At 52.4% G+C, this 27,609-nt stretch overlaps 9 protein-coding genes and 1 pseudogene across 9 annotated transcripts; 5 read left to right on the forward strand and 5 right to left on the reverse strand.

Moving 5' to 3' along the window:
- Positions 1 to 1,543: 1,543 nt before the first annotated feature.
- Positions 1,544 to 4,170, forward strand: SAPIO_CDS1103 (Disintegrin and metalloproteinase domain-containing protein B; the record flags this gene model as incomplete). The annotated part of the gene is made up of 2 exons (XM_016784461.1): positions 1,544 to 1,610; positions 1,697 to 4,170. 2 exons carry the CDS (start codon positions 1,544 to 1,546, stop codon positions 4,168 to 4,170), a joined length of 2,541 nt encoding a protein of 846 aa, XP_016646016.1.
- A 1,012-nt stretch (positions 4,171 to 5,182) lies between these two features.
- Positions 5,183 to 5,802, reverse strand: SAPIO_CDS1104 (uncharacterized protein; the record flags this gene model as incomplete). Its single annotated transcript, XM_016784462.1, has 3 exons — positions 5,183 to 5,188; positions 5,392 to 5,494; positions 5,600 to 5,802. The coding sequence occupies 3 exons, from the start codon at positions 5,800 to 5,802 to the stop codon at positions 5,183 to 5,185; spliced, it is 312 nt and encodes a 103-aa protein (XP_016646017.1).
- A 925-nt stretch (positions 5,803 to 6,727) lies between these two features.
- SAPIO_CDS1105 (uncharacterized protein) lies at positions 6,728 to 7,386 on the forward strand (the record flags this gene model as incomplete). The annotated part of the gene is made up of 2 exons (XM_016784463.1): positions 6,728 to 6,882; positions 6,981 to 7,386. 2 exons carry the CDS (start codon positions 6,728 to 6,730, stop codon positions 7,384 to 7,386), a joined length of 561 nt encoding a protein of 186 aa, XP_016646018.1.
- A 481-nt stretch (positions 7,387 to 7,867) lies between these two features.
- On the reverse strand, positions 7,868 to 9,308 carry SAPIO_CDS1106 (uncharacterized protein; the record flags this gene model as incomplete). The annotated part of the gene is made up of 3 exons (XM_016784464.1): positions 7,868 to 8,973; positions 9,054 to 9,145; positions 9,289 to 9,308. 3 exons carry the CDS (start codon positions 9,306 to 9,308, stop codon positions 7,868 to 7,870), a joined length of 1,218 nt encoding a protein of 405 aa, XP_016646019.1.
- Positions 9,309 to 9,782: 474 nt separating this feature from the next.
- Positions 9,783 to 10,654, reverse strand: SAPIO_CDS1107 (uncharacterized protein; the record flags this gene model as incomplete). Its single annotated transcript, XM_016784465.1, has 3 exons — positions 9,783 to 9,976; positions 10,043 to 10,184; positions 10,253 to 10,654. 3 exons carry the CDS (start codon positions 10,652 to 10,654, stop codon positions 9,783 to 9,785), a joined length of 738 nt encoding a protein of 245 aa, XP_016646020.1.
- A 365-nt stretch (positions 10,655 to 11,019) lies between these two features.
- Positions 11,020 to 14,365, forward strand: SAPIO_CDS1108 (putative replication factor C protein; the record flags this gene model as incomplete). The annotated part of the gene is made up of 5 exons (XM_016784466.1): positions 11,020 to 11,119; positions 11,180 to 11,222; positions 11,283 to 11,327; positions 11,380 to 13,956; positions 14,035 to 14,365. 5 exons carry the CDS (start codon positions 11,020 to 11,022, stop codon positions 14,363 to 14,365), a joined length of 3,096 nt encoding a protein of 1,031 aa, XP_016646021.1.
- Positions 14,366 to 15,155: 790 nt separating this feature from the next.
- SAPIO_CDS1109 (uncharacterized protein) lies at positions 15,156 to 18,063 on the forward strand (the record flags this gene model as incomplete). Its single annotated transcript, XM_016784467.1, has 7 exons — positions 15,156 to 15,378; positions 15,444 to 16,272; positions 16,380 to 16,656; positions 16,749 to 16,784; positions 16,854 to 16,914; positions 16,984 to 17,150; positions 17,230 to 18,063. The coding sequence occupies 7 exons, from the start codon at positions 15,156 to 15,158 to the stop codon at positions 18,061 to 18,063; spliced, it is 2,427 nt and encodes an 808-aa protein (XP_016646022.1).
- Positions 18,064 to 19,148: 1,085 nt separating this feature from the next.
- Positions 19,149 to 19,941, reverse strand: SAPIO_CDS1110 (GrpE protein-like protein, mitochondrial; the record flags this gene model as incomplete). Its single annotated transcript, XM_016784468.1, has 2 exons — positions 19,149 to 19,595; positions 19,669 to 19,941. 2 exons carry the CDS (start codon positions 19,939 to 19,941, stop codon positions 19,149 to 19,151), a joined length of 720 nt encoding a protein of 239 aa, XP_016646023.1.
- A 1,195-nt stretch (positions 19,942 to 21,136) lies between these two features.
- Positions 21,137 to 22,374, reverse strand: SAPIO_CDS1111 (uncharacterized protein; the record flags this gene model as incomplete). Its single annotated transcript, XM_016784469.1, has 4 exons — positions 21,137 to 21,212; positions 21,285 to 21,988; positions 22,102 to 22,106; positions 22,218 to 22,374. 4 exons carry the CDS (start codon positions 22,372 to 22,374, stop codon positions 21,137 to 21,139), a joined length of 942 nt encoding a protein of 313 aa, XP_016646024.1.
- A 1,539-nt stretch (positions 22,375 to 23,913) lies between these two features.
- Positions 23,914 to 27,375, forward strand: SAPIO_CDS1112 (annotated as a pseudogene; the record flags this gene model as incomplete).
- Between the last annotated feature and the right edge of the window lie 234 nt (positions 27,376 to 27,609).

The following is a 27,609-nucleotide window of genomic DNA, read 5'->3' on the forward strand; positions in this document are numbered from 1 at the left end:
CCTTGGCGCTTCGTAACGCTGTCTCTGTATCAGCCATCGAGCAACTTGCCGACTTTGAAACAGGAGTCGAGGGGTCTGTATCTGGGGCAAAGCGCCAGGCGAAGGCGAAAAAAAAAGCTTCTTTGCTATAACCTTGTCGAGTTGGACTCGGTTGAAAAGTACGAATAGAGCTGTACTGAGCAGATTGCTTTCGATCAAACCCAGTCTGGGACAATACTCGATGAAAGCCTCCCTGGACGCTCTTAACTCCGGAGAAGACCGGCAAGTACGAAGGAACATCTGGGAGAAGACACACAGTCTGGTGAGAGAAAAAATGCGCTATCAAGGTACAGCAAGCGCAGTGCAGCGGACAATTCAGAAGTACCGATTCCATGACTGCTGCGACTGTGACGGCTCTGACGGCTCAGTGCAACGGTCAAGGTCCAGCCCCCTGACCTGGTCGCCCCAATAAGCATCCACTCATAGGAATCTATTGCTACTTTATTGAGTATCGCTGAGGACCATGGTCCATGTCCAAAGTACGAAGCACCTCCTCAGCCCCAGCCCGCCCTTTCCCTTCCTTCCTGATACCGTAACGCAAGCATACGTATTAGACCCGTACCAAGCCCGCCAAAATACACTCCGCCCTTCTTGGCGACTTCCCGTTGCGGACTTTCCCATCATCCACCTCCATTCATCCCCTCGTTGCTCCGTTCCCAGCGCCAGCAACTCGACTTGGAAGTTGGAACAAACCACCTGCCCGCCCTCTCTCCCTCTTAGTCTCTCTCTCCCGAAAGCCTGACTTCGCCACGAATTCCACGTCCAACGACCTGCAAGTACGGCACTCCTCTTTTCCCGGCTGGTCCAGACAAACGTCAACTCTCTCCATTCACTCCTCACCGACCCTTAATAGTCCCTCCTCCAGTCTCGTTCTTGCGACAATTTATTATCTATCGCTTTTGAGAACCCTCGCCGACCCGGCTCCTCGTTCCAAGCCGTCGCACCGGTCTCTTTCTACGAACTCCTACTCTCTCATTCTCTCGCCTTATTGATTATAATAATCCATTGTATTACGAATAATCGCTGAAATACTTACGAGTCGGGTCTCCATTCTCCTCTCGAACGAGCAGTCGTGTAGCAAAGGTTGAAACTCGCGGGAAAAACGAAACAAGAAAAGGGAGGGTTCACGTCAAACGAATCGAATTGCTTTTGCGAATTGAGACGTGCATTTGGCCTTTGTTGCTTCCGCTCGAATCGTGTTGACGCAAGCCCGGAATTCCCTCCCCTCCGATAACATTCCCTGGAGCAACTCATTTGTCTATTCATCATCGACATCGAATCATATCCTGGAAGTCGACAGAGGACTGTTTGCCCGACGAAATCATTCGAATTATATTTTCCGTATAATCCGTTGTTGTTAATAGCGGTACTCAGCATCTACTTGTCGCCCATGCAATAGTAGTGTCCGAAGTGTCACGTCCCCCCGATCAAGGGACTTAAGCGTTTACTCCCTCTCTCCTTTTCCCATCCGCCTCCTCTTCTCGTCTCTTCAGTTCTCGAAACCATGATACTCCGGCGGCTAGTCACGGCCGCTTTCGCCAGCGTCGCCTGTCTCATACAGCCCATTCAAGGTGAGTTTCCAAATGGCCGCATCTCTTTCCTCGAAATATCGCCACGACCGACCGCCGCTTTTCTAACGATGCATTCATTCTGCTAGCCGATTCAACAAGTAGAAACCCCGTCACCTCCATATTTACGATACAAGATCCCAAAATCCAATCCTCTTCACGGCAAATAAACTCCAACTCAAACTTCGATATTCTGTTCACTATCCCAGGTGAACGGAGGATACGACTGTCCCTCGAACCGAACCACGATGTTATCCCCCGTGATCTTCAAGTAACCTACCTCGAGGCCGACGGTAGCATTCGCTCTGTAGAACCGGTCGAGCGCGCAAGTCACCGCGTTTATCGTGGAGACGTATTTACGAAGCCCCTCGATGACGGCTCGGAATGGGTGAAAGGCGGCTGGGCGCGAATTACTCTACACCGCGATGGCAAGACTCCAATTTTTGAAGGCGCATACCGTCTCCATGGCGATCACCACCACATTCAGACTGCAACCAATTACCTCAAGTTGAAGCATGTTGAAGATCCCAAACCGAGTGCCCCTACCTCGACCGACTACACGTCTGGGGACGAATACATGGTGATTTGGCGTGACTCTGACGTTCTAGAATACTACCAACCTCACGACGAGCTTAAAAAACGAGAGCTCTATGGGAGGGTTTCTTGCGGGTCCGACGATTTGACCTTCAATGCCAACTACGACCTCAACTCTCGTGCGACCAGCGATTTTGGAGAAATGTCGACGTCCTCTCTCTTTGGTCGCCAAGTCGATACCACTCCAGGTAATGGCGGTGCGGGCATCAACCTTGTCGACAACATCGGCTCCACGGCCGGCTGCCCCAAAACGCGAAAGGTAGCTTTGCTTGGTGTCGCGGCGGACTGCAATTACCGCAAGCAATTTAGTACCGAGGCAGATGTCCGAACCAATATTATCCAGCAGATCAACGCCGCGTCCGCTGTGTACGAGAACACTTTCAACATTACGCTCGGTCTACAGAACATCACCATACTGAATCCCGATTGTCCCTCGACGGCCACCGAAGCGGTACCCTGGAACGTTGTTTGTGGTGATGGCGTCACCATAACCAACCGACTGAGCAAGTTCTCCGAGTGGCGAGGCCGCTCGCAAGATACGAATGCATTCTGGACCCTCTTGACGACGTGCAATACCGACAACGCCGTAGGCCTCGCCTGGCTTGGGCAGGTCTGTCAGCAAGGGGCCCGCGCGAACCAAGGCGACGGCTCCGACTCGAACGAGACCATCTCGTCCACGAACGTTGTCGTGCGTACTCAGACCGAATGGCAGGTTATTGCCCACGAGGTCGGCCACACTTTCGGTGCCGTTCACGACTGTACTAGCGCTAGTTGCCAGGCCGGTGACGCCCAGATGCAGAGGTGCTGTCCTCTCAGCCAGAATTCGTGCGATGCCAAGGGCCAGTTCATCATGAACCCATCTACGGGCCGCGGAATCGAGGCGTTCTCCCCCTGCAGTGTCGGCAATGTTTGCGCTGCCATTTCCCGCCAGGCCGACCGGTGTCTCCTAAACAACAAGGATATTCCCGTCATCACGGGCAGTCAATGTGGAAACGGCATCGTCGAGACGGGCGAGGACTGCGACTGCGGCGGAGAGCAAGGATGTGCAGGAAACTCGTGCTGCGACCCGAAGACTTGCAAGTACACACAGAACTCGGTTTGCGACCCGGCCAACGAGGAATGCTGCACCGATTCGTGCTCCTTCGCCTCGTCCGGTACCGTCTGCCGCCCCAGTACGGGACTTTGCGACCCCGAAGAAACCTGCTCGGGTTCCTCGTCGGCGTGCCCCAGCGACCAGCACAAGGATGATGGAAGCGACTGTGGCGAGAAGGGCCAGGGTCTGACCTGTGCCTCTGGACAGTGCACGTCTCGCGATCAGCAATGTCAGGCCATGATGGCGTCCTTCTCCAATGTCACCAACGTCAAGGCTTGCGACCGGACCGAGTGCATGATCGGGTGCACGTCGTCGCTGACAGCGCCTAACGTGTGCTCAGTCATGAACCAGTGGTTCCTGGACGGCACGCCGTGCAGCGGCGGCGGCAAGTGCCAGAACGGTGTCTGTCAGGGAGGTTCGTTTTTCAAGGAGGCTGCGGAGTACATCAGGAATCACAAGGACATCTTTATCCCCGTCATCTCTATCGTCGGCGCGCTCATTCTCATTGCCATCTTTTGGTGCTGTTTCCAGTCTTTCCGACGCCGCAACCAGGCAAGGAAATTCGGCCGAAAAGGACCGCCCATGATGGGTCTCCCAAGCCGTGATAATAATGCCTGGACCAACTTTGCTGGGGCTTATGCGCCTCGCCCGCGCGGCCCCAACGACACGAACGGCAGCAACAACCAGTCTCAGAGGTCTATACCGAGAGCCTCTCAGCAGCCGCAGCCGCAGCAACAGCCACAGACCGCGGGGTGGATGCAGTCACCACCGCAGGGACCGCCACAGATACCCTCGTCTCCTCCGCCGGCGTATCCTGCCTACCAGCCGTATCAGCAGTGGGGCGCGCCGCCGGGTAGAAGCACGAGATACGCTTAGAGGACGTCACTGCTTCTGGGGTTCTTGTTTGCGTCGTTGTTCTTGCTGTTGCAGTACCAGTATAGAGAAATGGGCTAATACTGAGTGGATGGGACTCCAGTCCTCTGTTTTCTCTCTCTCCATCTTTTCATGTTCTGTTTTTCTTTCCTTTTTGGCTCATGACTGTTGGATATTTTTTCTTTTTTCATTGCTCGGTCTCGTCCTCCCCGAATCTACTTGCATTTGGGATTGTCGGAAGACTCATGTCCAGCATCGGGATGGCGTTTTTGTGGGGCGGATTCGTTCATTGACGGAAGGCATTCATTACACTTAACACGAATCAGGACAGGGAATCCGCATTGGGATTACATCAGTATCATTCTCTTTTTTTGGTTGTTGAAGCGATTCGAGAAAGAGGGAGGCGGGCCTCGTTGTTTCCACATCTCATTTCTGTCGGTCTTTATATCTTTGTGGATTCTTTAACTGGATCCTAGGAAGCGGACCCCGGTACTCCTCTGTTGTTTTATTTGCGCTTGTTCGTTTTATTCCTGAATACCCCCATGAGTTTTTTTAAGCTTTCTCATAGAGTAAGAGAACGGAAAGGGGAGAAGGGGAGCACTACATACATCGATGTAAATAGGATAGAAAACTCCCTGTGGTCGTGCCGGCCTGTGGGTAATGAATCGATATCATATGCATATGGATTAGGTATTTATCTTGATGCAGTGAGTGAGGATATGTGTATTTCGTATAATATACCATGAACCGGGGGCGCCGGTTGAATACATCGCTCGCGTTAGTTCTGATGCCTCGCGTCTTCGGCGCTTCATCTTCCCTTCCTTCAGAGAAGGTATCCATACAGATGGAGACCGAGGCTTGGCCGGGAGGAGGCCGAACGACCCGGTATATAATAGGGGAAAGGCTGGGGGCTGTAGAAGCTTCCTCATATATCTCAAAGCCCTCGCTCCTCCACCCATCCCCGGCTGGGCCTGGAACTCTCGACTGGAAGCCATGCCATTTCCCCAACTTATTCCTAACTCTGTGAATAAACAAAACTCGTAACTCGATAGAAAAAGGATCAACGACCATCCCGACCAGAAGCTCGATATCTGGGGGTCTCCTCCTCCGCAAAGCCACATAATATACGCGTAAAATACAGCCTCGTCCCAGGTATACTCTAACAATACGCATCAGTAAAGAAATGGTGCAGACAGAACGCCTTAAGGAAGAGAGAGGACTTACATCCCGTCTACTAAGAGCGTGCATCATGAGTAACTCTGGGTCGGCAAGGATCTGAGCTGCCATCCGCCTCTGCTCGATTACTCTGAAGCTCTCCCTGTCCGATCTGTTTTCTTCATTAGCTTTCTTTCCTTCACCATCCATAAGCCTCCCCACCCCCGGTTTTATTTTGTTTAGAAAACAACGAGAGGTGAAGTAATAAAAGACTCACATCTCGCCCAACCTCGTCATCCCCTCTTCCCCCTCAGACTCATCGCTCCCCACCCGGTAGGGATCCTTCCCGCGGGCCTGGCGATCGCGCATGTCGTCTGTGAAGCTGGCAGGGGCATGGCTGGATTGGCCGGGGGTGGAGGAATAACGGGCGAAGTTGGACTTCTTCTTTTTCTTTTTGGCGGAGGAGGTTGGGGTTGACATGTTGTGAGACGCGTGGTCGAGAGCGGCCGGTAAGGGTTATTTGCCGGAGACGGTGTTTGCTTTTATGATATATTTGCTCTACGAGACTCTTTCATCACAGCTTGTTAAGCGGGCTTTTTGAGGTCGAATGGAGAGATGCGGTGGAAAAAGCACGGGTTTGATGGACGTCGTCGAGCTGCCTGAGCCCAAAGTTATGGTGGGGTTCTGTACGGCTCAGCTCTGTACCTTGACCCCAGTCGCCTGTGACGCTCAAAGTTTGGGGCGGGCAACGGCAACTCCCGTGTCCTGGTCCCCGGCCTGACAGACTTAGACTTCAAGGTTGGAGACATTACCACGGTCTCGGGCTTCAGGTTCAGGGTACTCATTATTCTCGAGGCGCTGAAGAATAAAGCAATGATTCAGGACGAGGTTTCACCCGTCTTCCGAAATCCCACACTCTCCTTAGGCCTCTTTGGGGATATTGTCATTGGAATATCAAGCAAAACTATGCTTCTTCTCTAAACAGGACAGGGTCTATCATAAGAACCCGGCCAAGAAGAGCAGAGAAGATACTGCAAATAGAGAAGGATTCCGTGGGAATCAGATACCCCAAATGATCTCAAGAACTCACTAAAAAGGACAGGCTCTGAAATACATACATACTCCATAAAAGGACTCTCTGAGCGAGCAACAGCCTCGAACCTCCCTTTCTGGTCCATTCCAGTCCGAGATGCATCCCCCTCCCACGTGATAGTCCATAACATCCCGTCGACCAACCGCATCCCATTTGCCTGACGCTTTCGAGCAAACCAACTTCTCCCATCTGAGACACTATAGCGCCAAAAAGAGAGGGAAAAGGGTCCTTCCCTGTTTCTCCTCTCTCCACTCTTCTCTGTAAACTCCCGCCTAATCTTATTACACGAAAGTAAAACTATCGCGGAAAACCATGAGAGGCCGATCTAGATCGAGGGAAAGGGACGACTGTCCCGACTGCGCCGGAGCCGGCCGCTCCCGACCACCTCAACGCTCCATGTCCGGGGCCCGCTCGCCACCACCGCCCGAGCGACTCCCGTCTCCACCGCGCGACTACGACGCTCCTCGGTAAGTCCAACTTGTGTTGTCTTACAACCTCGTTTCTGCTCAACCTTCTCCAAGCCAACGAGCTAACTTTTTCCCTCTCTATTTCTTCGTCATTCCAGAGAACGCACCCGGTCCCTGTCCCCAGGCCCCATCCACCGCGCCTGGCATCGCCTCTGGCACCCCCATCACCATCACCACCACCATCACCACCACAACCCCCCTTACTACGAACCCCAATATCCACCTCCTCCACCGCCTCTCAAAAACCCCGGGCCCTTCACCCTCCAAGTACACGACCGCACCGCCGACGACCCCCGCCCACATAACCCCCACGGCCGCTCCTTCACCATCACCGTCACGCCCGACACGAGACCCTGCGATATTATATTCAGCCTCGCGCCGCCGCGGAGCCGTTGCCTTGTTCTCGTGTGCTCGACGTTTCAGCCGGCGTATGTCATGCCGAAGGATGTGTCGTTGCCGGAGATTGCGAATATGCGGTGCTGGTTGGAGATTGTTGATGGTTGAAGTGTTTAAGGAGACCGGTGAAGGGATGGGGGATAAGACTGGTGTGGTGGGTTGTGGGAATTTTGTTGATCAAGATGTTTACGGTAATATGAGCTACGAACTATGGGTGCTTTCTACAATTGTATTTTTTTTTTCTTTCACATCCTTTTTTATGTTATGTAACGAGTGATGAAGAAGGAACGACTAGACCTATTACTCGTGGAAGGTGTGAGACGGGGCAGTTCGATAAGGGTCCTTCGATAAGAGAAGGCAAGAATTGAATTCAGCCAAAACCGTTTTGATTACTATCTTGGACTCATGACAGGGGAACAATTTCATGCAGATAGGACTGGTCATGTCAATTATTTCGATTTCATTCTGAACAGAAGACGCTATTCTGTTATTCGTGTTGACAGACAGATCGCTAGACAGTTACGACTTTCCTCTCATCAATTCCCACTCCTAGGTTGTACGATCAACAGACCGTTCCCCGGAGAGCAATTTACTTGTACGCTAGTCCACTGAAGGAGTCGCCGAAGAAAATCTGCGACTCCACGGGAGACTGCGGTGATCGAAACGCGCGGACTTCCTGTCTTCGAATGCTCCGGTTATTGCGTCTCCATGTGAAAACTGAGCCGGCGTTGAGAATGCAGCCCACTCTAGCGCTCTCAATGGGTCCTGCCGCAACATTGCGTATGGCAGCATCCTGCAGCTCCATGGGGAGGTGATGAAGACGAGTCGTAGGAACACTTGTCTGTGTGGCTTCAAGGAGAAGATCGATGGCTTCATCGGAAGGAGGCTCTACACCGTCGAAGAGACGGAGGGTCCTCGAATGTCGTTCGCCCTGGCGACTCATCCGGAATAGGATAACCTCCTTCACTGAGAACACGAGGTAAGTAAGACTGTTACCAGGCAGTTGATTCTGGGGGTCCTGGGGGTCCTGGGCGCTCTGTCGGTTCCGTTTCGCGAAATCCTTTAGGATTAGAGAGACAGCATGCGGAATGTGCTGAGATATAACGATAGACACCCCGCCAACTCGGACAATATCGCCACTGAACGGCTCCCAGTCTGGAAGGTCATTGATCCAGATGAAATGAGTCGCAATAGGCGGACGCGGCTGAGTTACTTCCTCGACGCGGAAGTCAAGAGTCGCAATCTTGATGATTGCGAATGCAAGCCTTCGGAACGTGGCGTTGTTGTAACGGCCGCCGAAGACATGCCTCCACTGGTACACAAAGTCGGCGAGCAGGATGGGAACGAGAGCTTTATACCGCAGTAGTTGACTACGGTCTACTCCGTTCCGCGTCATGTTGGTCCAAGATCGCGGGAAGACGAAGACGGATTGCAAGCTATGTTTGCTGCGGGCGAGGGGCGGCTGGTAAGGCTCGAAATCGGCAATGGTTATGGAACGAAAGCGCACGAGATTGAGGGGAACCTGAAGATTGAGATCCTTTTTGTCGAGTCGCAGAACATCGTCGTCGAGGTCGAATGTCCAGATTGATTTGAGGTGAACGTGTCGAGGGTCCTGGAAGGGAGGGACGACGTCGTACTGGAGACGCCAGTTCCTCCTCCGACCAAGCCTCGAATACACAACATCGAAGGTGGATTCTGAGGAGAAGGAGCATAAGCATGAGAATTACGCTCTCCATCAAAGAAACCAAAGAAATGAGATGACCTTCAGTACTTACCTCTTTCTATGTCTCGGAGCTTTCTTGAGTACATTCGTAGCATGACCTCATCTTCAGCAGTAGAACCTGAGGCAAAGTAGATTGCCCCTAACCTGAAGGTGAGTCTCAAGGATGCTAAGGATATCAGGAATACAAAGAGCAACCTACCATGTAAACGAATAATAATCCATATGGCCATACTGAAGGTGGTAACCCAGCTGGGTTGAGTTCAGGTTACTGAGGGTAGGTTACTGACCACGATGGTCCATGGTCCATGGTAGATGTTGTAATGTTGTGATGTTGTGAAGTTGTTCAAGGGAAGGGGAGCCTTTCTCAGAAAGTCGGAGGGAACACTTTCCTCTCTCAAAAGAATAAAACCTTTGTTTACTCAACTACCTGCAAAATGCTTTGCCGTCGCCACTTCCCAAAGGCCCCGGCTCACATCTTCATCTCCCTGTAACACAAGAGGATTTGCACCAAACAATACATCGGCTGGCTGTTGGAAATAGCATGAACCAGCAACAAAGGAGAATCCCGATGAGGAAGGAGCCCATATCCGGGGCCCCAAGCTCCCGGAGTCGGGCGACTGTCGTCAATGGTCCTAGTAATTGAAGTTTGGTATTCGTAGTGTTAACATCTATTGCTACAAATGCTTAAAAGAGCCGATTCCCATCTATCCTTACAGTTATCCATTGTTGGTACAATCAACGCCTCCAAATACTTCCCTTCTGACCAATGTCTCCCGGACGATTAGTTGGCAGAAGTTTGCTCCGACGTTGGTTGGGACTCGATGATTCGGGGCGCAGTACTCTTCTGGGCGGCGGCCAGCAGCGCCGGCGGGATATCCTTCCTTCGCGGCCTCTTCAACTCATCCAACGTAACACCATCAAGCTTCGTCATTCCGACGACAGGCGCTTCTCCCTTCCTCACACATTCATAGTGACCTATACAGCAAAAACTGTTAATGGTTCCGTCTCCAGGATTGGGGGCATGCTTAAGTGGGATCTTACCAGGCAGCTTGTTACCAGCCAGGCGTAGGGCATCCAAGATGACCTTTTCGTGGGCCAATCCCTTGATTTCGAAGATGATCTGATTGACCGCAATCCTCGCCGCCCAATGGTCGAATGAACCCTTACCCTTACCCATACGAGTCTAAAAAAGGATGTATTAGTATCATCCTGGAAGTTCTGAGCAGAGGGGATTGGGGCTTCGTAGCGTACCTCGTTTCCACTGGTGTAAACACCAACGTTACAGCACACCCGTTTATACAGGCGATATTTCTCCCCTCGAAGACGAGTCTTTATCGTCTCTTCCGCCATCTTCAAATGCTTCGCACTGATCCTCCGATGATGGTCGTCCATGCGAAGACCATAGTCGCCCCAGATCACTGTCGTACCTTTTGAAGATCCGCCCGTAGCAACCCTAGGTCGTCCCTTCATCATCTTCTTCGTACGATCAATCGAGGGCTCAAGCCAGGTACCCATCATGGCCGGCGTCGTGGAGAGAAATCGAACATGGTTAGGAGCGGCCAATTGCGCCGGGACTGAGACGGCGGGAAGGGAGGAGGTTATTCGGAGGCCCCGAAAGGCGTTCGACAGGACCGTAGAGGCATTGCGCTTCATCGTTTCGGCGGTGGTGTGGCTCTTTGCGGACCAATTCGAGCTGATCTGTCGAGCCTTGTCGAGCTCTTGCAGAAAAAAATGGCACGCTCAAGCTTGCCTTCACCAAATGGCATGTTCCGGCTGCCAGGTGCTACAGTCACGTGACAAGGCGAAACCCACTTTAAGTTGGTGTCACGTCGCTGACGCGAGAAAGGCCGGATTTTGACGAGGAACCGTGCCGCGCTAGGCAACCTCTTCGTTTGAGCTCGCTCTCCCGAAGCCCTTTCTCCCTCTTCAGACTTTGGCGAGCAGGGGAAAAACAAAATATAATTCACCAACATCTCCCCCCTTTGACACTAATCCATCAATGACTCTACTTCCACAGAATGTCTGACATCAGAAATTTCTTTGGCCCCAAGGGCGGCGCACCACCTACGCGACCAGTCAAGAAGGCACCTGTCCAGGACACCAAGACCAAGCGAGCCAGTATGCTGATCCTCAATTGAATCCCCAATCACAGGCTTAGAGAACTAACCTTTGGACTAGAAGGCCGCAGGATAATAGACGATAGTGATGATGAGGTTGCCGAGTTAGTTTTCACTTCCAAGGTTTGATCCTCTTTACTGCAAGTGCTAATTATACGTTAAAGAGTGACGAAACCAGCCCTCAAACCCGCTCCGAAAGCCAAACCCAAGTTAGTACCGTTTCTCTCTCCTTTGCGATTCTATGGCTCTAACTATTCTTAGGGCCAATGAGGTCAAGGGCGTCGAGACGACGGCGAGCGCCTACTTCTCCTCTAACAAATCCAAACCCTCCAAGCCTGACGCACCCGCCAAGAGTCCTATCAAGGCCGAAGTCCCCGTCCGTTCGAGCCCACGGACGAAGAAGGTAGCCGATCCTCCTGCTACTAAACCCGTAAAGAGCACCCACCCCGCGCCAAAAAAGAAGACGACTACATCGTATCGAGACTATGCGGATGACGACGACGATGCGTACATGGAAGATGCAGACGAGGATGGTGATGACATCTTTGCAGCCGATATCAAGGGCAGGAGCAAGAGACGGAACGATGACTACGTAGAGGATGAGAGTGAAGATGAAGTGCTTCCCAAGGCCAAGCGAGTGCACACTCAGGGGAAGGCTCCAGCACACGCAAAGTCTACTCCAGTCAAGAAGAGGAAGTCTCCTGAGCCGGAATCGGAAGAGTCTGAAGAAGAAGCGCCCCGAAAGAAGAAGCCTGCTACATCACGGCCACGCGCTCCGAAGGCGGCGAAGGTCTCCCACGACGACGAAGACCCCGAAATCAAGAACATTCTTGACACCATTCCCACCGTGCGTCCGCCCACGCCACCGCCAACTTCCGGTGCAAAGTTCAACTGGAGAGCTGCCAAGGGCGGAGGTCACACTCAAGCTCCCAACCCAACCAATGCCGAGTTACCGGAAGGTGAGGAAGGTTGTTTGGCGGGCCTCACATTTGTCTTTACCGGAGTTCTACAAACAGTCGATCGGGAAGTAGCCCAAGCCCTCGTCAAGAAGTATGATGGCAAAGTTACTGGCCAGCCGAGCAGTAAAACTAGCTATGTTGTCCTTGGAGAAGATGCCGGACCAAGCAAACTTGCCAAGATCAAGGCCCACGGCATCAAGACGATTAATGAAGAGGGCCTGTTCGAGTTGATCAGGCGTCTCCCCGCCCACGGTGGCACTGGAAAAGGTGCCGAGAAGGCGCGGCAGAAGAAGCAGGAAGAGGAGGCAAAGGCTAAGAAGCAGGCCCTTGAGATGGAGCGTGAGGAGAAGGCTCGCCAGGCCGAAGCTGAGAAGGCTGCCAAGGCCTCTGCCGCCGCTCGGGGCATTGCGGCCCCAAGCCAACCGCAGACGACCGCTCAGCTCTGGACCAGCAAATACGCCCCGGCGCAATTATCTCATATCTGCGGCAACAAATCTCAAGTGGAGAAGATACAAAATTGGCTTATCAACTGGCCAAAGGCCAAGAAGTACGACTTCCAAAGGCGTGGTGCTGATGGAATGGGAGGCACCCGTGCCATTATCATCTCTGGACCACCTGGCATTGGCAAGACAACAGCCGCTCACCTTGCAGCGAAGCTTGCCGGATACGATATACTCGAAAGCAATGCAAGTGATACTCGAAGCAAGCGACTCGTTGAAGAGGAGTTTAGCGAGGTCATGGACAACAGTTCTCTTCGTGGGTACTTCGCTGCCGAGGGCCAAAAGGTTGATGTCGAGAAGAAGAAGATCGTCATCATCATGGATGAGGTGGACGGCATGTCGGCCGGCGACCGTGGAGGTATCGCGACGCTTGCCAAGTTCTGCAAGAAGACCGATGTTCCCTTGATTTTGATCTGCAACGAGCGTCGTCTCCCGAAAATGAAGCCATTTGACCACGTCGCCCAGGATATCAGGTTCCAGCGTCCCACAGTTGATCAAATCCGATCACGGGTGATGACAATCTGCCACAGGGAGGGTCTCAAGTTGTCTCCTCAAGTGATCAACGCTCTCATTGAGGGCTGCAACAAGGATATACGGCAGATCATCAACATGCTCTCGACCATCCGGTTGGACCAGAGTTCTCTCGATTTCGACCAGACGAAGTCGATGACCAAGGCGTGGCAGAAGCACGTTATCCTCAAGCCCTGGGATATCTGCCAGAAACTGCTAGGCGGGGGGTTGTTTGCGCCGTCGAGCACGTCGACTTTGAACGACAAGATTGAGCTGTACTTTAACGATCACGAGTTCAGCTTCCTGATGATCCAAGAGAATTATCTCAAGACCAGACCAGCCCTTCTTAATGGCAAGAACTACTCGCCTCGAGAGGCTAGGCTGAAGGCCCTTGAATTAGCCGATAAAGCCGCAGAGAGTATCAGCGACGGCGACCTGGTCGACCGTATGATCCACGGCCCTCAACAACAGTGGAGCCTCATGCCTGCCCACGCCGTCTTCAGTACCGTGAGACCCGCCAGCTTCATGTGGGGTCAGCTCCTCGACAGTTCCTTCACGTCCTGGCTTGGAAATAACAGCAAATACGGCAAGCTGAGTCGATATGTGCGTGAGATACATAGCCACATGCGGCTCAAGGCATCTGGCGACCACACGGAAGTACGGCAGCAGTATCTACCTGTGCTATGGAACCAGATCATCAAGCGTCTGGCTGTGGATGGGAAAGATGCTGTGGAGGATGTCATCGAGCTTATGGACAGTTACTTCTTGACTCGGGAAGACATTGATGCCATGACGGAGCTGGGTCTTGGTCCCCAGGAAGAACGGCCTGGAATGATTGAGACACAAACGAAGCAGTACTTCACCAGAACGTAAGTGTTTCACCTCCCACATACACCCACCCCCCTTTACTATTCGAGGTATAAAAAAAGCTCACACTCTGCCAATAGATACAACGCCATGAACCACCCGCTACCGTTTATGAAGGCAAGCAACGTGATAGCGCCAAAGAAGTCTGCCAAGGAAGTCCCCGATCTGGAGGAGGCTATCGAGGAGGAAGACGAAGGCGAGATTGCAGAACTGGAAGTTGCCGACGAAGGTTCCGATGATCTTGACCTAAAGGCAGACAAGTACATTAAGCAGCCCAAGGCCAAGGCAAAGAAACCAGCCAAGAAGGCGAAGGCCTCTAAGGCTGACGACGCCGACGATGACGACGTTAAACCGAAGGCACGAGGGAAGAAGGCTACAGCCACGAAGAGCAAGAGCAAGAGCAAGAAATGAAGGTTGAACTAGCATTTTTGGAGCGCTCGCCTGGTACCTAGTCAGATGGCAGATAATGATATTGTTATGAATTGCTGTTACAGAATCCCTTTGCAGCTTGTTCGAGTCTGGTTTTGCCTTTCTCGGGGGTTTTCGCTCTCAGTCTGTTTCTATCTCGATGCCAACTCCCCTAACCCCAACCCTAATGCCTCTGTCTTCTTCTTTCTTCTTTTTGGAAGTCCTCCTTTCTACCCTAGCAAGCCCTCCTCCCATACCCTTTGAATTTGAGACTTTGGACTCTTCTCAAGACTTGTTGGTTTACCTATCATCATGTCATGGACCCTACATACCCATCTTGCGTGATAGACATTGTTCCCAGCCTAGAATCCCCCTCACGAATCACTGACCCAGCATATCTCCGCTCAAGACCCCACGACAGCAGATTTCATTCATCTTTCTATAGCAGGATTCTCCTGAGTTCTCGCCAACTTTTTATTATTTCAAGATTCTATCTTTTCAACCACCCTCTTTTTGATTCTGTGAATCAACTCAGCTTCATCCAACATCCATTTTATTTGGAGGATTTAATTTTGAAAAGACAAGACCTGGATTGGAAAGCGCCTTCCCTGAGCCTACAAAAGCTGGCCAGATCTCAGAGCTCATCTGTTTCAGAAAGAAACCCTCCCTCTTCTTTTCTCTTTATCCCCAGATTGAATGGTTACCACCCACACTCAGAAATATCATCTCCCTCCTTCAGTTTTTTTACGCTTTTTAGCCTCTAGGAACTCATTCATCATCATCTGGTATCACTATGGCCCTTTCTTCTCCCAAAGGGCCTCGAGGACTTCTCGATCCTCGGCTTGAAAAGGAGATCGACGCGGCTTCTGTTTTCAAGCCTACACCTAATCTCGGGTTTCCCGAAGCTCAAAGCGTGGGATCGGAACCCGTCACCCACTCCGTTTCTCCCTACAAACCGGTCAGAATGAACACCGCTCTCGAGAATAAGGCCGACTCCTCCAAGAGCAGCAATCCTGGTGAGCTTGATAATTTTGCTCTGTATTACTTCTTTTTGATGAAATTTCTAACGCATCCTCTCAAGAACTTCTTTCGGATACTGAAGAGGACACGGTCCCCATCTTCGATGTTAAGAAGCTGTCTCCCATTGTTGAGCAGGCAGAGTCGTCTCCCTCGCCCCAGCTTAGCATTCTCCAGCGAGCGGCTTCTCGTGCTGGACTTCAGCTTCAGCCTCTCAGTGTTGCTCATGAGTCTAGCCCTCCGAAGACCCAGTACCAGCCGTACTGTGAGCCCCCTCCTCGTACCTCTTCGAGAGTTTCTAACCACGCGGCTGCTACTGCCAATGTTCCTATCGGACACGCCGCAGCTGCGGCCTTTGGCTCTGGTTCTACGGACCAACAGGGACTTTCTAGCTCAAGCTCTCGCCAGCAGCAGATTCCTGAACAGGCGGGTACGGTCCCCAATCTTGCTCATGGAGTAAGAAATGGTCACCATGGTAAACGTATCATTTCCAACTCAGGGACCGTCATTCACTATGAAGTTGGACCGCACGGTCCCAGCTGTAGTCTTGATAACCGCGGAGGTTCCGGTCATGCTTCGTACCGCTCTGCCAACCCCGGCAACGGGGCTGGTCGTAGTCGGTCCGGCGGTGATGGCCCTTCCGGTGGCGGCCCTCCTAATGGAGGCCATCAAGGCGGTGATGGTGGCCCGACTGGCCAGCCGCCCCAGCAGTACTGCACCAAGGACCTCGGCGAGAGGTCGTGGAAGTTCTCTGATGACATGGCCCAAGCCTATCACCACATGAGGGGTCCTGCTGTTAATGAGCTCAACTCGTTTGGCAATCTGCTTCTGTACAGTCGCAAGCATAGCATGCCCGAGAATGCGGACGAAGTCGCTCCTCAAGGAGTTTCCCAGTAAGTTCATCAGCATCTTTCTGCATGGGTTAATTCATGATTTTATCGTCTATTGCAGGGCTTTCTCTCTTGTTAATCATGCTAACGGCATTTCTTCCTCACCATAGTATGGCCTCGAACCTTGAAGACATTTTGGTTTCGCATAACCCCGTTAGGTACCACTCGGATGAGCGCACTTTCGACGTGCCCAAGGCTCAGTACGAGCATGTCGGTCCCTCGAATGTGGTTCCCCATTTTCGACACCCCACCAACTTCAAGGCCGCTGACGTCTCCGATGGCGGAGATTCTGACGAGGGCTACATCTCTCCTTGCACTTTTACGTTCATGGCACGGGGCACGATCCCCAATGTGGACTTGGCGGCTCGTCACCAAGTACCCGCCGATGTGAGTTGACACACTTTTTCCTTATTAATGCTATCATCCTCCTCTCCTTCTATCTAGTGGACTGCTGCTAACCTGGGTATCATTACCTGTAGGCGCAGCCCCTTCGTTCCCAGGCACCTGCCGAGCCCGTCCACGAGGAGGCCAAAGACAGACATCGCGCCGCCGATTACCGTGCTCAATACGATGAGGAAACCTAGGAGGCCCTCACCGGATCTTACCACGTTTCGACCAACCCCTCGATTATCTTTGATCCTCCTGGTGAGTTTTTTCCTTTTCCCGTGTTTCTTGATGTCCTATGGGGTTGGCAACTAACTAGTTTAACAACAGGCATTCGTAAGCGCGATTTGAAGTATCTCAGGGGATCTTTCGGGAAACTCTTTTCTCGTATGCAGCCAGTTCTCGGCAAGAAACTTGACAAGATTCGTCTTGGCATCAGTGAGAAGGATGCCGACCCCGCTGAATCCATTTTCTCGGATCATACTCCATTTAGCCAGGTAATAAAAGCCCAAGCCTCTAACTGCTCTATCCTCAGATCAAAGGCGAGTCCAGTCCAAACTAACTTCCCGTGCCCAGGCCGAGATTGACGCCGCCTTCCGCGCGCCGTCTGCTGAGCCTATTGATGGTATCCCCCCGAGTCGCGTTACTGAAGCTATCAACCAAACCGAAGCGGAAATCAAACGCCTCGAAGTTGACGAGCTCGCCGCCTACAAGACGGCTCATGAGAATAGCGAGTACCTCAAGTTCCTCAAGGAGACGTACACCCGCGTCACCGAGGCGGGCCAGTACATCCGCACCTTCCACCACAGGGTCTCGCAGAAGCGCAAGCGCGCCAAGATCCGACGAACCGTGGCCCACAGGCTCCGAGAGCTCCAGTACCAGCGCCTCAAGCTCCTCGACGAGCTCCACGAATCTCAAGCTAGGAACGAGCTCACGCTTGCGCGTATGCTGCAAGTTGAGCGCGCTCTTCAGGTAGAGTGCCAGTATGCCAACGTCGAGACTGTCGAGGAGATTATGGGTACGGCTGCGGCGCTTTGGGATGAGATGAACGAGATCGAGTCCTCTCGTAGGAATGCCGTATTGCCTGAAGCGAACGGCTCGCCTTCTCGTGGACGTCGTCAGCAACAGCCGCCGCCGCAGCGGCAGCTGCAACCTCAGCAGCAACCTCAGCAGCAACAGCGACAACTATATGCTGCCCAGTACGAGACCCCCCAGCGCAACCCACAGCAGTGGCGTGGCCGCGCGTCTCAGATGGTTACTCCCCAGCAAGGTCGTCCCATCCCGAACACGCCCGCGATGCAATCTGACCCTTCGGGTCGTCTCATCGCTTATATCCCTCACAACAACACGCCTCAGCAGAGCGACTTCCAGAATCTTGCCAACCTAAGCCAGTGGGATGCCTTCTTTTGAGAGAGAGCTGACGTTTTTATCTTATCGTCCCGACTATCAAGAAACCAACGAGGACGTAAAGGGAGAAGAAGAAAGTTTATTCAGTATTTCTTATTTCGCGGATTTGTGAAGATTGTATGACAGCCTCGGCTTGAGTGGGATCCCCAGATCCTATGATGTCTTTCCCGCTATGGCTTGTCTTCTTCACAAACATGATACCGCATTGTTTTATGACAATACCCGTCATTCTTTTCTTTTCTTTTTCTCTACGTCTTGCATTCTCAGGCTTATTAGCAGGTTAGAAGCATGATATAGTCGGATGAAACAGCTGTTAGATAGGTATCAGCCTCGACGTTACTAGGAAAATGAAGAACGTTTACGTCCTCGAACTTGAATGTGCTTTCGTTTCTCACAAAGGTCTTCTTACTAAATGACGGTGCATAAGAACTGCGTGTTCATGGCAGTAGCAACGCCTTCGAATCTTTCAATATTTATGGGAGTTCAGGCTTCACACGGCAGCAAGATCGTCATGTTTCGAGGGTCCAAAAGTCGGCGAGCAACCCGCAGTGTTTCCTGCGTTTCTCTCGCTTTTAATCCAAGTTTCTCAGATCTAGTAAAGTCTTCATATCGTTCGCTCATAGCTGCGTAGTCCTTTTCCAGATCCGAAAAAAAAAAGGGTAATCTCTTGTCTTAATGCCACCGAATTTTGTTTGTTTTCCCTTCGTCACTATTTAATTTTCGTTTTTATACAAATCCTCCATTACACCTGGCCAACCCCCAAAAATATCATCGTGAGAGGAGTAATTGTACAAAAGTATAATAAAGAACATAGATAGAAAAATGGAACGGGCCATTCTGCCACTTCCCAGGAAGGTGAAGGATTTTTCGGGTTGAGGGTGTTCTTCTCGGGCATTCCGCATATTATAGTCTTACAACACACCGAAAAGAGAAGATGGAAAAAGTAGGTAACACGATGCTCGGCGCATCATTCCCCGCGAAAGGTCTAAGACGGCCATGGCTGAGAGGAGAAGGGAGGGGGATTGAGGAGGGGGCATGTCCCATCTCACAGCTCCCACGAGGCAAGGAAGCCTTGAGTGCCGACAATTTTAACGATGCCTCTTAGCAACCTGTACCTTAGCAGGCCTCAACAACCGCCCATTAAGCTTAAACCCCTTACTCTCAACCGAGACGACGGAATTATCCTCGGCCTCAGGATGAGGCACAAGAATGGTAACCTCGTGATCGGCAGCATTGAACTTCTCGCCGAGGGGATCCAGCCTCACGACGCCGTGCTGCGCGAGCACCTGCATGAGGATGGTCTCGGTGAGCTTGAGACCCTCGTGTAGGCTGACGAGGTGCTTGTGGTGCTCGGAGGTGGGCTCGCCGGCGAGCTGGTCCTGGGGCACGATGTGCAGGGCGCGGTCGAGGTTGTCGACGCTGTCGAGGAGGTCGGAGGCGAATTTTTGGATGGCGAAGTCTTTTGCTGCTTTTTGGTCGCGGGCGCTGCGGTCTTGAAGGGTGCGGAAGTCGGCGAGGAGGCGGAGGTATTTATCCTGTTAGAACGACAAGGTTAGCTCTGCGTTTCATCAAACTGGTGTGTGTGTGCCTAGAAAGGATCTTCCTTACCTTGAGATCAATAACCTCCTTCTCCTTAGCCTCAAGCTTCTTCTTCAGAGGATCCTCAACCTCCTTCTCCTCGGCCTTGGCCTCCTCTCCTTCCTTCTTCTCGCCCTCCTTGTTCGCCTCAGCAGTATACCACCTCGTCGTCCTCACGGGCAGCGAAGCTAGCGCAGGCCTCGCGGCCAGCTGGGCTTGGGTTCTGAGGACGGACGATGTCCGGGTGGCGACGGCGGCCGAGCGGATGGCGCGGGCGTTGGTGAAGAGGGCCTGGCGTAACATTTTTAAAATGGGGGAAATGTGTGATGGAGGAGGGAGAGAGGTGAGAGATGGCAATGATTTGGGGGATTGTATGGGATGCGCAGAGCTGTGCGGGTCGTGGTGGATGGAAGGGAAAAAGGTGAGGTTTTGCGATGGAGTGCAAAAGCAGATGTAGGTCAGTTCAGCATTAAGGTTATTGGAGAGCTTGGATTTTTTTTTCTTGGGAAATTTTCTCAGGGAATTTTTTTTCTTATGCTTCCAGCTCCTTCTGGCCTTGGCAGGTGGCACGTGAGTGCCGGCAGGGATTGTCGGGCGGACACATCCGACGTCGAACCGAAGGCGAAGGCAACTCCGAGCTCATCTCCTCGGAGGGAGTTGTCCATTATTATCCTTAAGAATAGTTCGAAAATAATAATAATAACAATGGTAATAAAACTGAGAAAATTGAAGTTTACTTGGAGATGTCAATTGAAGCGGAGTTGATATGTATTGCTCTCTCTCTATATGTCCAGTTCTATCCTGACAACGAATCTCTTCTTCCAAGGTATTATGGATCATGTCCACACCCAAGGGGGTGTGCTTCTTAGCTTCTATCAGCTTCCGCCAAGCTAGAAACACATACGACAAGTCTTTTTTTGCGATGAAAACCGCCCAAACCAACATTGGTGGTGAGTTGGAGGAAAAAAAAAATCAAAGGTGAACCAACCACCTGCTCTTCCACTAGGCCCATAGTGACAGGTATATCCAGTTCCGTGCAAGCCAAGAATTAGAAAGATATCTGATAAAAAGGAACAAGACGCTCAATCACTGCTGCTGCTTCTCCTCCTCTTGAATGCTCATCCTTCCGTCTCTGTGATGTCTTCAATTTCCAAATTCGTCATGGCGCTCTCGTTCTCTTCGTTGCCGATTAACGCCGAGAGATGCTGGTAAGAAGGGTAGCCTGAGATTGGGTATAGAACCACGAGGATTCCCCGCTGGCCAAAATGAATAAAATAAAACAGAAAAAAAAAAGAAATTGGAAAGAAGGGGGGAAGAAGGGAAGAAAATATGAAACAAAATGCTGACTTCCTACAAACCTGTCCCCTGCCGGACCGTCTATGGTATATGTATCTGTCATATATGTACGTCGAGTTCGATGCCCTTTCCAGAGTGTCCCTATGTGGTCGGAAGAAAATCAAAACAATACACACGAATTCGTATGCCTAAGTGGGGGTATTTAGTCTTCAAGGCCCTTAATCTTTCTATACACCTTGCGGTGCATCTCAAGGAAGATGAAGATGCCGATGGTTTGCCTGTGTGATAGCGTGTTAGCAGCGAGGTATCTCAATATGGCTGCGACTGATTCAGCAGCGGTCAACACTTACGGCCCGAGTCGAAGGAAACTTGGCGTCCAGCCGCGGAACATCCACCGAAATCCTTCCGTCTTGATGAGATTCTTCAGCACCGACACAACGCCATGATCCGCCGCGCTGCCCGACATGACGCGCGTCTTCACGACATCGACGGGGTTAGTCACCGTGGCGGCGACAACAGCAGCCATGAACGAAGCCGTAAAGTGCGTCGCGAGGGTATCCCCCATAGACGTATGCGAAAGCAGGACGCTCTTGACAACATCATACGAAGCGAGCTGCGACGACGTCATGAAGGCCGCGCGCACGCTGTTGGGCCATATTCCGCGGAACCAGCTGCCAATTCCTTCGTGGCGCGCCATCTTGAACATTCCGTCGAGGCCGTGCTTGTAGTTTCTCCGCTCGGCGTGAGGGAGGGCCGCGTCGTGTTGCATGCGCACGTTGACGACGTCGGCACCGTTGCCGCTGAAGCCTCCGATGAGGCCCGATACAGTTGCTATGGCCACGAGGGTGGGGAGTCCGGGCTGTTTGTTGTCGGTTGATGCTCGGTTCTTGAGCTCTTCGTAGATTGCGAAGCGGACGGTCGAGTAGGTCATCTGGCGGAGGAGGGAGGCCGAAAGACCGCTGTAGATGGCGAGGAGGCCGTCATTTTTGACGATGTGGGCGAAGGTTCGGGTCATGGTTTTGGGCATGTCGCCGCTTCGCATTTGAAGGCGCACCTGTGGTTGAAAAATATGTGTTAGTATTCTCGATCGGGGTTCGAAGGGTTCGAAGGCGTCGAATGTATGGGTTGGGCTGGCCCAAAAGAAGCTTCGGTGGTAATAGGTCGTACCTTGACTGGAGATTGCCGAATCGTTAGCTCAAGCACCGCTCAGAGACAGAAGCGCTTGGGGACGGGGAGCATGTGAAAGCCTGGACTGGTTGATCAGCCTGGCCGGCTCTGCTTACCTAGATCAAGAGGGTGCGTGACGACGGTAGCCATACAGCAAGCGCTGCCTCCGAACCAGAAAGGGTAATGTATGGGCTTGCCCTTCTGCTGGGCAGCCGCCGGTGCGGCCTCTCGTTTTTTGGACTCCATGGTTTTGGCTACTTTTGCCGACTCCATCGCGACGGTGAATTATGAAGGAGGGTGTGTTGAAAGCCGGGGAACTATGCCTAGGGGAGGTTGTCGTTCGTCCTAGCAGCCTTTGCGCATCCTGTAGGCTTGCGGGCCTCGGCGATTTCTCTCGAAAGGAAGGGGAGGGAAAAAAATATGATCTATCTTCTACCTCGACATCCGGCAGAGCACTGACGCGGGTTGACGAAGCGAAACCGGAGATAAGGATAAGGGAATGACTGCTCCTCTAGCCGAGCAAGCACAACGATTCCACAGCTCGAAGAAATCGGGACGAGAAAATTAACTTCCTTCGATATGGGAAGTTTTCCTGCTGGATTTCTGGAAGCAGTGATGTCGAAGTGATGCTGTGACTCGGAAGGAAGATGGCGAGCAAGGGGGGATCGGACCTTAAGAAGCGAAGAAAAAAATACAAGGAGATTATTGGTGCTGATCTTGGCTCGCAGTTTACCGGTACCCGGACCGGGATCAAAAAAAGACGCCGAGGGGTCTAGATCCCCTTCGACGTCGCGTCGGCGACCACAGGCAGTTGAGATCCTGCGCCATGTGGGGAACCAGAAGACCCAGAAGGCCCAGAAGAGCTCGCCAGATTCGCCAAGGCTCTGCCAAGTGCCTTTGCCAAGGTACTGGAGCATCGCTGACTCACACCTCAATTAAGAAATGCTACATGAGAAAACAGGCAATATCTTTTATTGCATAAAAGGGTATTGTCTATCTAACGAGGCAATGTCACAAGCGTGGTAACCTATGTCTGCCACTGAGGTTGTTCAAAAAATAGTTAAACCCCAAGCGAAGAGACCTGAGAAGGACCGGTGCCTACAGAGCGAGCTCAAAGTGTTGATCAAGTGTGAAGTCTAACTTGTCTGGTGTATTGAACTAAATGTAGTCAATCTAGCGCCGAAAGTCTCACATCAAGCGTCTCTGCATCTGATCCTCATCGATCTTGCTCGTGATCAAAGGTTTGTATTTATATCCCCCCTGTGGACGGGACAAGACTTCTGTCAACTTTCATCCTTTCATCACCTAGGACCGTTTCTACTTCTCTCCTCGCGTGGCAAGTTTATCCCATAACCAACTACAACACGCAACGAATCCATCATGGATCTCACAAATCATGAGGGCATCCTACTTAGGTCGATGAGGCAATCAGTTTTCCACTAGCTCCGTTTGAACCGAGCTCGAGCCACGTGTGGCTTAAATGTGGCGAGGCGAAATTACGGTGTCGAGCTTCATTTGCACTGTGGCTACCGCCATCTCTTTGCCCTGGTGACCAAAAGTAAATAAATGATCCGCAGCTTATCACCATTTCACCACTCAAACGCCGGACCACGGGATACAAGCTCGAGGTACCCGCTTCACCTGACCAAAACACCAACTTCCCAAACTTAATGACAGTTCAATGTTTCACTTACTCTGTTTTACTTGACCTCATCACGACCTTTTCATTCCTGCGAGTTTTGATATCTGATTTTCTATTTTGTGTTGAAGAACTACACCGCCAATATCTCGCTGGGTTCGAGTTGAGGACAAATGACTCGAGTTACTCAGGATTTCGACTTTACCATCCACGAGGATGAGACCTCGATGAACTCTACCGCCGATGATGAGGCCGAATCTTTTTGTGCGAAGGAGACAGTAGAAGAAGACTTGGTGGAAGCTACGGAAGAGCCCGTGGAGGAACCGGCCAAGGAGCTCGAAGACGACTCTGAACACAGTCTTCTTCCAGAGGAGCACGCTATCCAGGAGAGCGAGGACGGGGAACCCCATAGTGACAGAAACGGGCCTGAGGAGGGACAGGACGACGAGGCTGTGGAACCGGAAGCTGAATCAGAAGAAGTCTATCAAGACGATTCTGTAGACCATATCGAAGCACATGACGACGATTACGACGAGCTGGCTGGCGAAGACCACGAAAGCCTAGGTGGTGATACCCACGATGACACCGCCGACCATGATTACGACCAGGATCTGCCCCCAGAGCATGATGGCGACCAAGAAACACCAGCGGAAGATGACGATATCCATGACGAGCCCGAAGTGCACGAACACCCCCAGGAAGATGAGGATGGTGTCCAGGAGGGTGACGATGAACGCTCGTCGGACCCGGAATCAAGGAGAATGTCACTAGCTTCCTCCAACGGATACCGGCGCATATCTGGTCGAACAGACGCCCTCATTCAAGCAGCAGCGAGAGCAGTTGTTGCACGCATTGAGAAGCGGAAGAACTCATCGGACGCCCATTCGGTCGACGAAGATCCCGAATTCTCCATACTAAGTCACACAACAGATGAGCACGAAGACAAAGCCGAAGAAAGGGATGTCCTCGGCGACGACCACACCGAGCCGAACTATGAAGAACATTCCAGGGAGGGCCCTCGCACGTCCGACGTTAGCTCGGTCGCTGCCCCTGCCGCAGACGATCCCGGAAACGATAGCAGCTCCCACAACGAAGCTGACGACGACGTTTTTAGCGAACAGAGTCCTCGCAGCTCCATGGGGTCCCTATCTAGTGACCCGGATCGAAAGCTCTCACTCGATGGGACCCTTACACAAGCCAGCCGCTCTCCTCGCATCTCTAACATCTCCCAATACGACAAGGAAGATTTCATCCCAACCGCCCGCAACACTCCTCGCCCCCCATTCCGGACACCCTCTTCTGTTCGTGCTATGCAAATGTCTTCTCCTCCTTCGTCCGTGTACGGATCGCCACGCTCTAGCAAACGGCATTACCCTACCATCTCGCGACTAGGGAGCCCGGCTGTTTCGGCTCAGTACTCGCCCAAAGGCCGTTCCACTCCGCCAAGGCTCAAGGTGCGAAAGGAAGCACCCTTAGTCCTTCTTCACGTTACACTTCTACCACTAAGGTGGATGTGGGCGGATGTGCTCGACGCCGCCGAGGCGGAGGAGCTGAGCGAGTCGGCCAAAGTCCTCCGTGATTCATGGCGCCAACTACAGTCTAGAATGGGAGATACTGTGGTCGAGCGCGGCGTGCTCCTGCCTCATCCTCAAAACGATTACGAGGTCCTCGAAGAGCGCGTGCTTGAGGCGCTCGAGCTTCCCCTTAAGCGCAGAGCTCGTATTCTCGAATGTGGACACTATCTTGGTCCCTCTAACATAATGACCATTGAAAGCGACACAGAGAGTGACGACGAGGACTACGAGAATAGCGGGAAGCTATCGCGGATCCTCGAAGAGGAGAAGTCGTCCCACTGGTGCAAGACGTGTCAGAACGAGATCAAGTACGAGTCGCTGGGTCCCGGCAAGGTCTTCCGCGTCAAGGTCTATGCCAGCAATGGTCTCATGAAAGCTGGTGCTTGGGAGGCGTGCTGGAAGGAGATGGAGCGTATTGACATTGAGATTGAGCCGATTGTTGAGGCATCGCTTCAGGAGGAGTTGAATAACTTGGAGGTTGAGCAGCAGCGGCGTGAAGAGGAGGCATGCATGGAGGAGGAAGCGCGTATGGAAGAAGAAGCACGTATGGAGGAAGAGCTGGAGGATGTCCAAGAGCAGCATATCAGTGGGCTCCGCCAGGATCAACACTTTGATAGCAGCATGATGGCGGACCTCGACCACTCCCACATTCCCAGCTCTCCTCCCATCACAGACATGCAGATGGAACAACAGAGCCGCTCGCTCCTAAGCAGGCCCCAGTCAGGCATGCTCGCCCAGTCACCCAATCCTCCTGACATGCGCATGCAGGAACACCACACTACAGTTGTCAGCCGGCAACAGCAATGTTTTGTCACCGGGTCTCCTTCTCGAGATATGCACATGATGGAGCGACAACAGTCCGTGATGGCCAGCCCTCGCAACCCGAGACTACTTAACAGCCCTCCGCCGCCATCGAACCTCCGGACGATTGAGGACAGCCCTCACTCCACTCCACTCAATCACCACCGCCAGCTACCACCGCACTTGATGAGTTCACCCGGACCTTCTCCAATGCGCATTGAAGACCGTCCACCATCCCCTGCCCTCAACAGCCCTCAATCGCAAGGCTTCAATTCCTCGCCCTTGCCAGAAGTGCACCTGGATTCTTCTCACGTCGATTCGGAACGTCGCTGGAGGGACGAAGAACGCCTGCGGGAGATTTATGGCCACACGCCTCCTCACCACCACACCTCTCCGAGCCCATCCCCGGCGAACCACCGGCACGAAGACTCCTACATGCCCGGTCCCACGCCATCCTCGCCCTCGCAGGAGGCCTTTGAGCGTCGAGAGGAGCGCCGCGAGACGCGCCGCAAGTCGTATCAGACGGCGTCGCTTTCGGAGCTTCTCCTCGAAGCGACCAAGGTTATCCTGGCGGATTGGAAGAATCTGATCATCGGGCTGCTTGGGTTGATAGCTCTGATGCTCGCCGTGCGCGGTGGGATTGGCCCCACAGACCGGTATCCCCAGCACAATCACTTTCCCGTGACCGGCGGACGAGAGGTACCGACGATGCAGATACAAATTCAGACGGGGGAGCGAGTCGCGGCGAGCGTTGCTATGGAGGAGGCAGAGGTTGCTAAGAGTGTGCCTGTCGCACCACCCGCCATTGAGGAACCAGTTCGGGCGACTGTTGAAGAACCAGTCCCAGCTATCGCCGACCAAGATCCTGAGGTTGACTCGGAGGTTGTCACCGAGACCATTGTTTCGACTGAGGTCGTCACCGAGCTTGTGACTGAGACCGAGGTTGTGAACAAGGAGATTCGGCGAATCGTGGAGACTGTCACTGAAATTGAGACAGTCAGAGTCACGGCTACGATGACGACTACAGAAACAGAAACGACGCACGAAACCGTGCATGTTTCTCAAGAATCGTCAGTTGCCCCAGGTCCGTGTGATGACTTTATTCCTCAAGGTAGTACACCCCAAGTTGGGGAATTAAAGGAGCCTGTGGTAGACGCTATTCACGACAGCATCAACAATGACCTTGAGGATGATGCCGAGGAAGCATCCGTCCAGCCCAACTCAGAAAGTGATGACTTGCTGGGGCATGACGAGCTCTGATGGAAAATATTCAAGGGATTGTATGGTAGATTGACTCAAGAATGATGGTACATGTAACGCAGCGAAAGGGTATATGACACTGATGTCTTTGTTCTTATCCAATGGCTTTTTTTTCGGTTCTTTTTGTCCATTTCTGGAGGGAGACGAAATGCGATATACCAAGTGCGATGGGAGTTTTTCTGTTTCCTTCTTTCTCTTTGTCCCCTTTTCAGCCTTGTCTTGGTTAATGTTTTA

The sequence above is a fragment of the Scedosporium apiospermum genome (assembly GCF_000732125.1).
Source record: "Scedosporium apiospermum strain IHEM 14462 chromosome Unknown SEQ_SAPIO_0044, whole genome shotgun sequence".
In the NCBI taxonomy this organism is placed as follows: domain Eukaryota; kingdom Fungi; phylum Ascomycota; class Sordariomycetes; order Microascales; family Microascaceae; genus Scedosporium; species Scedosporium apiospermum.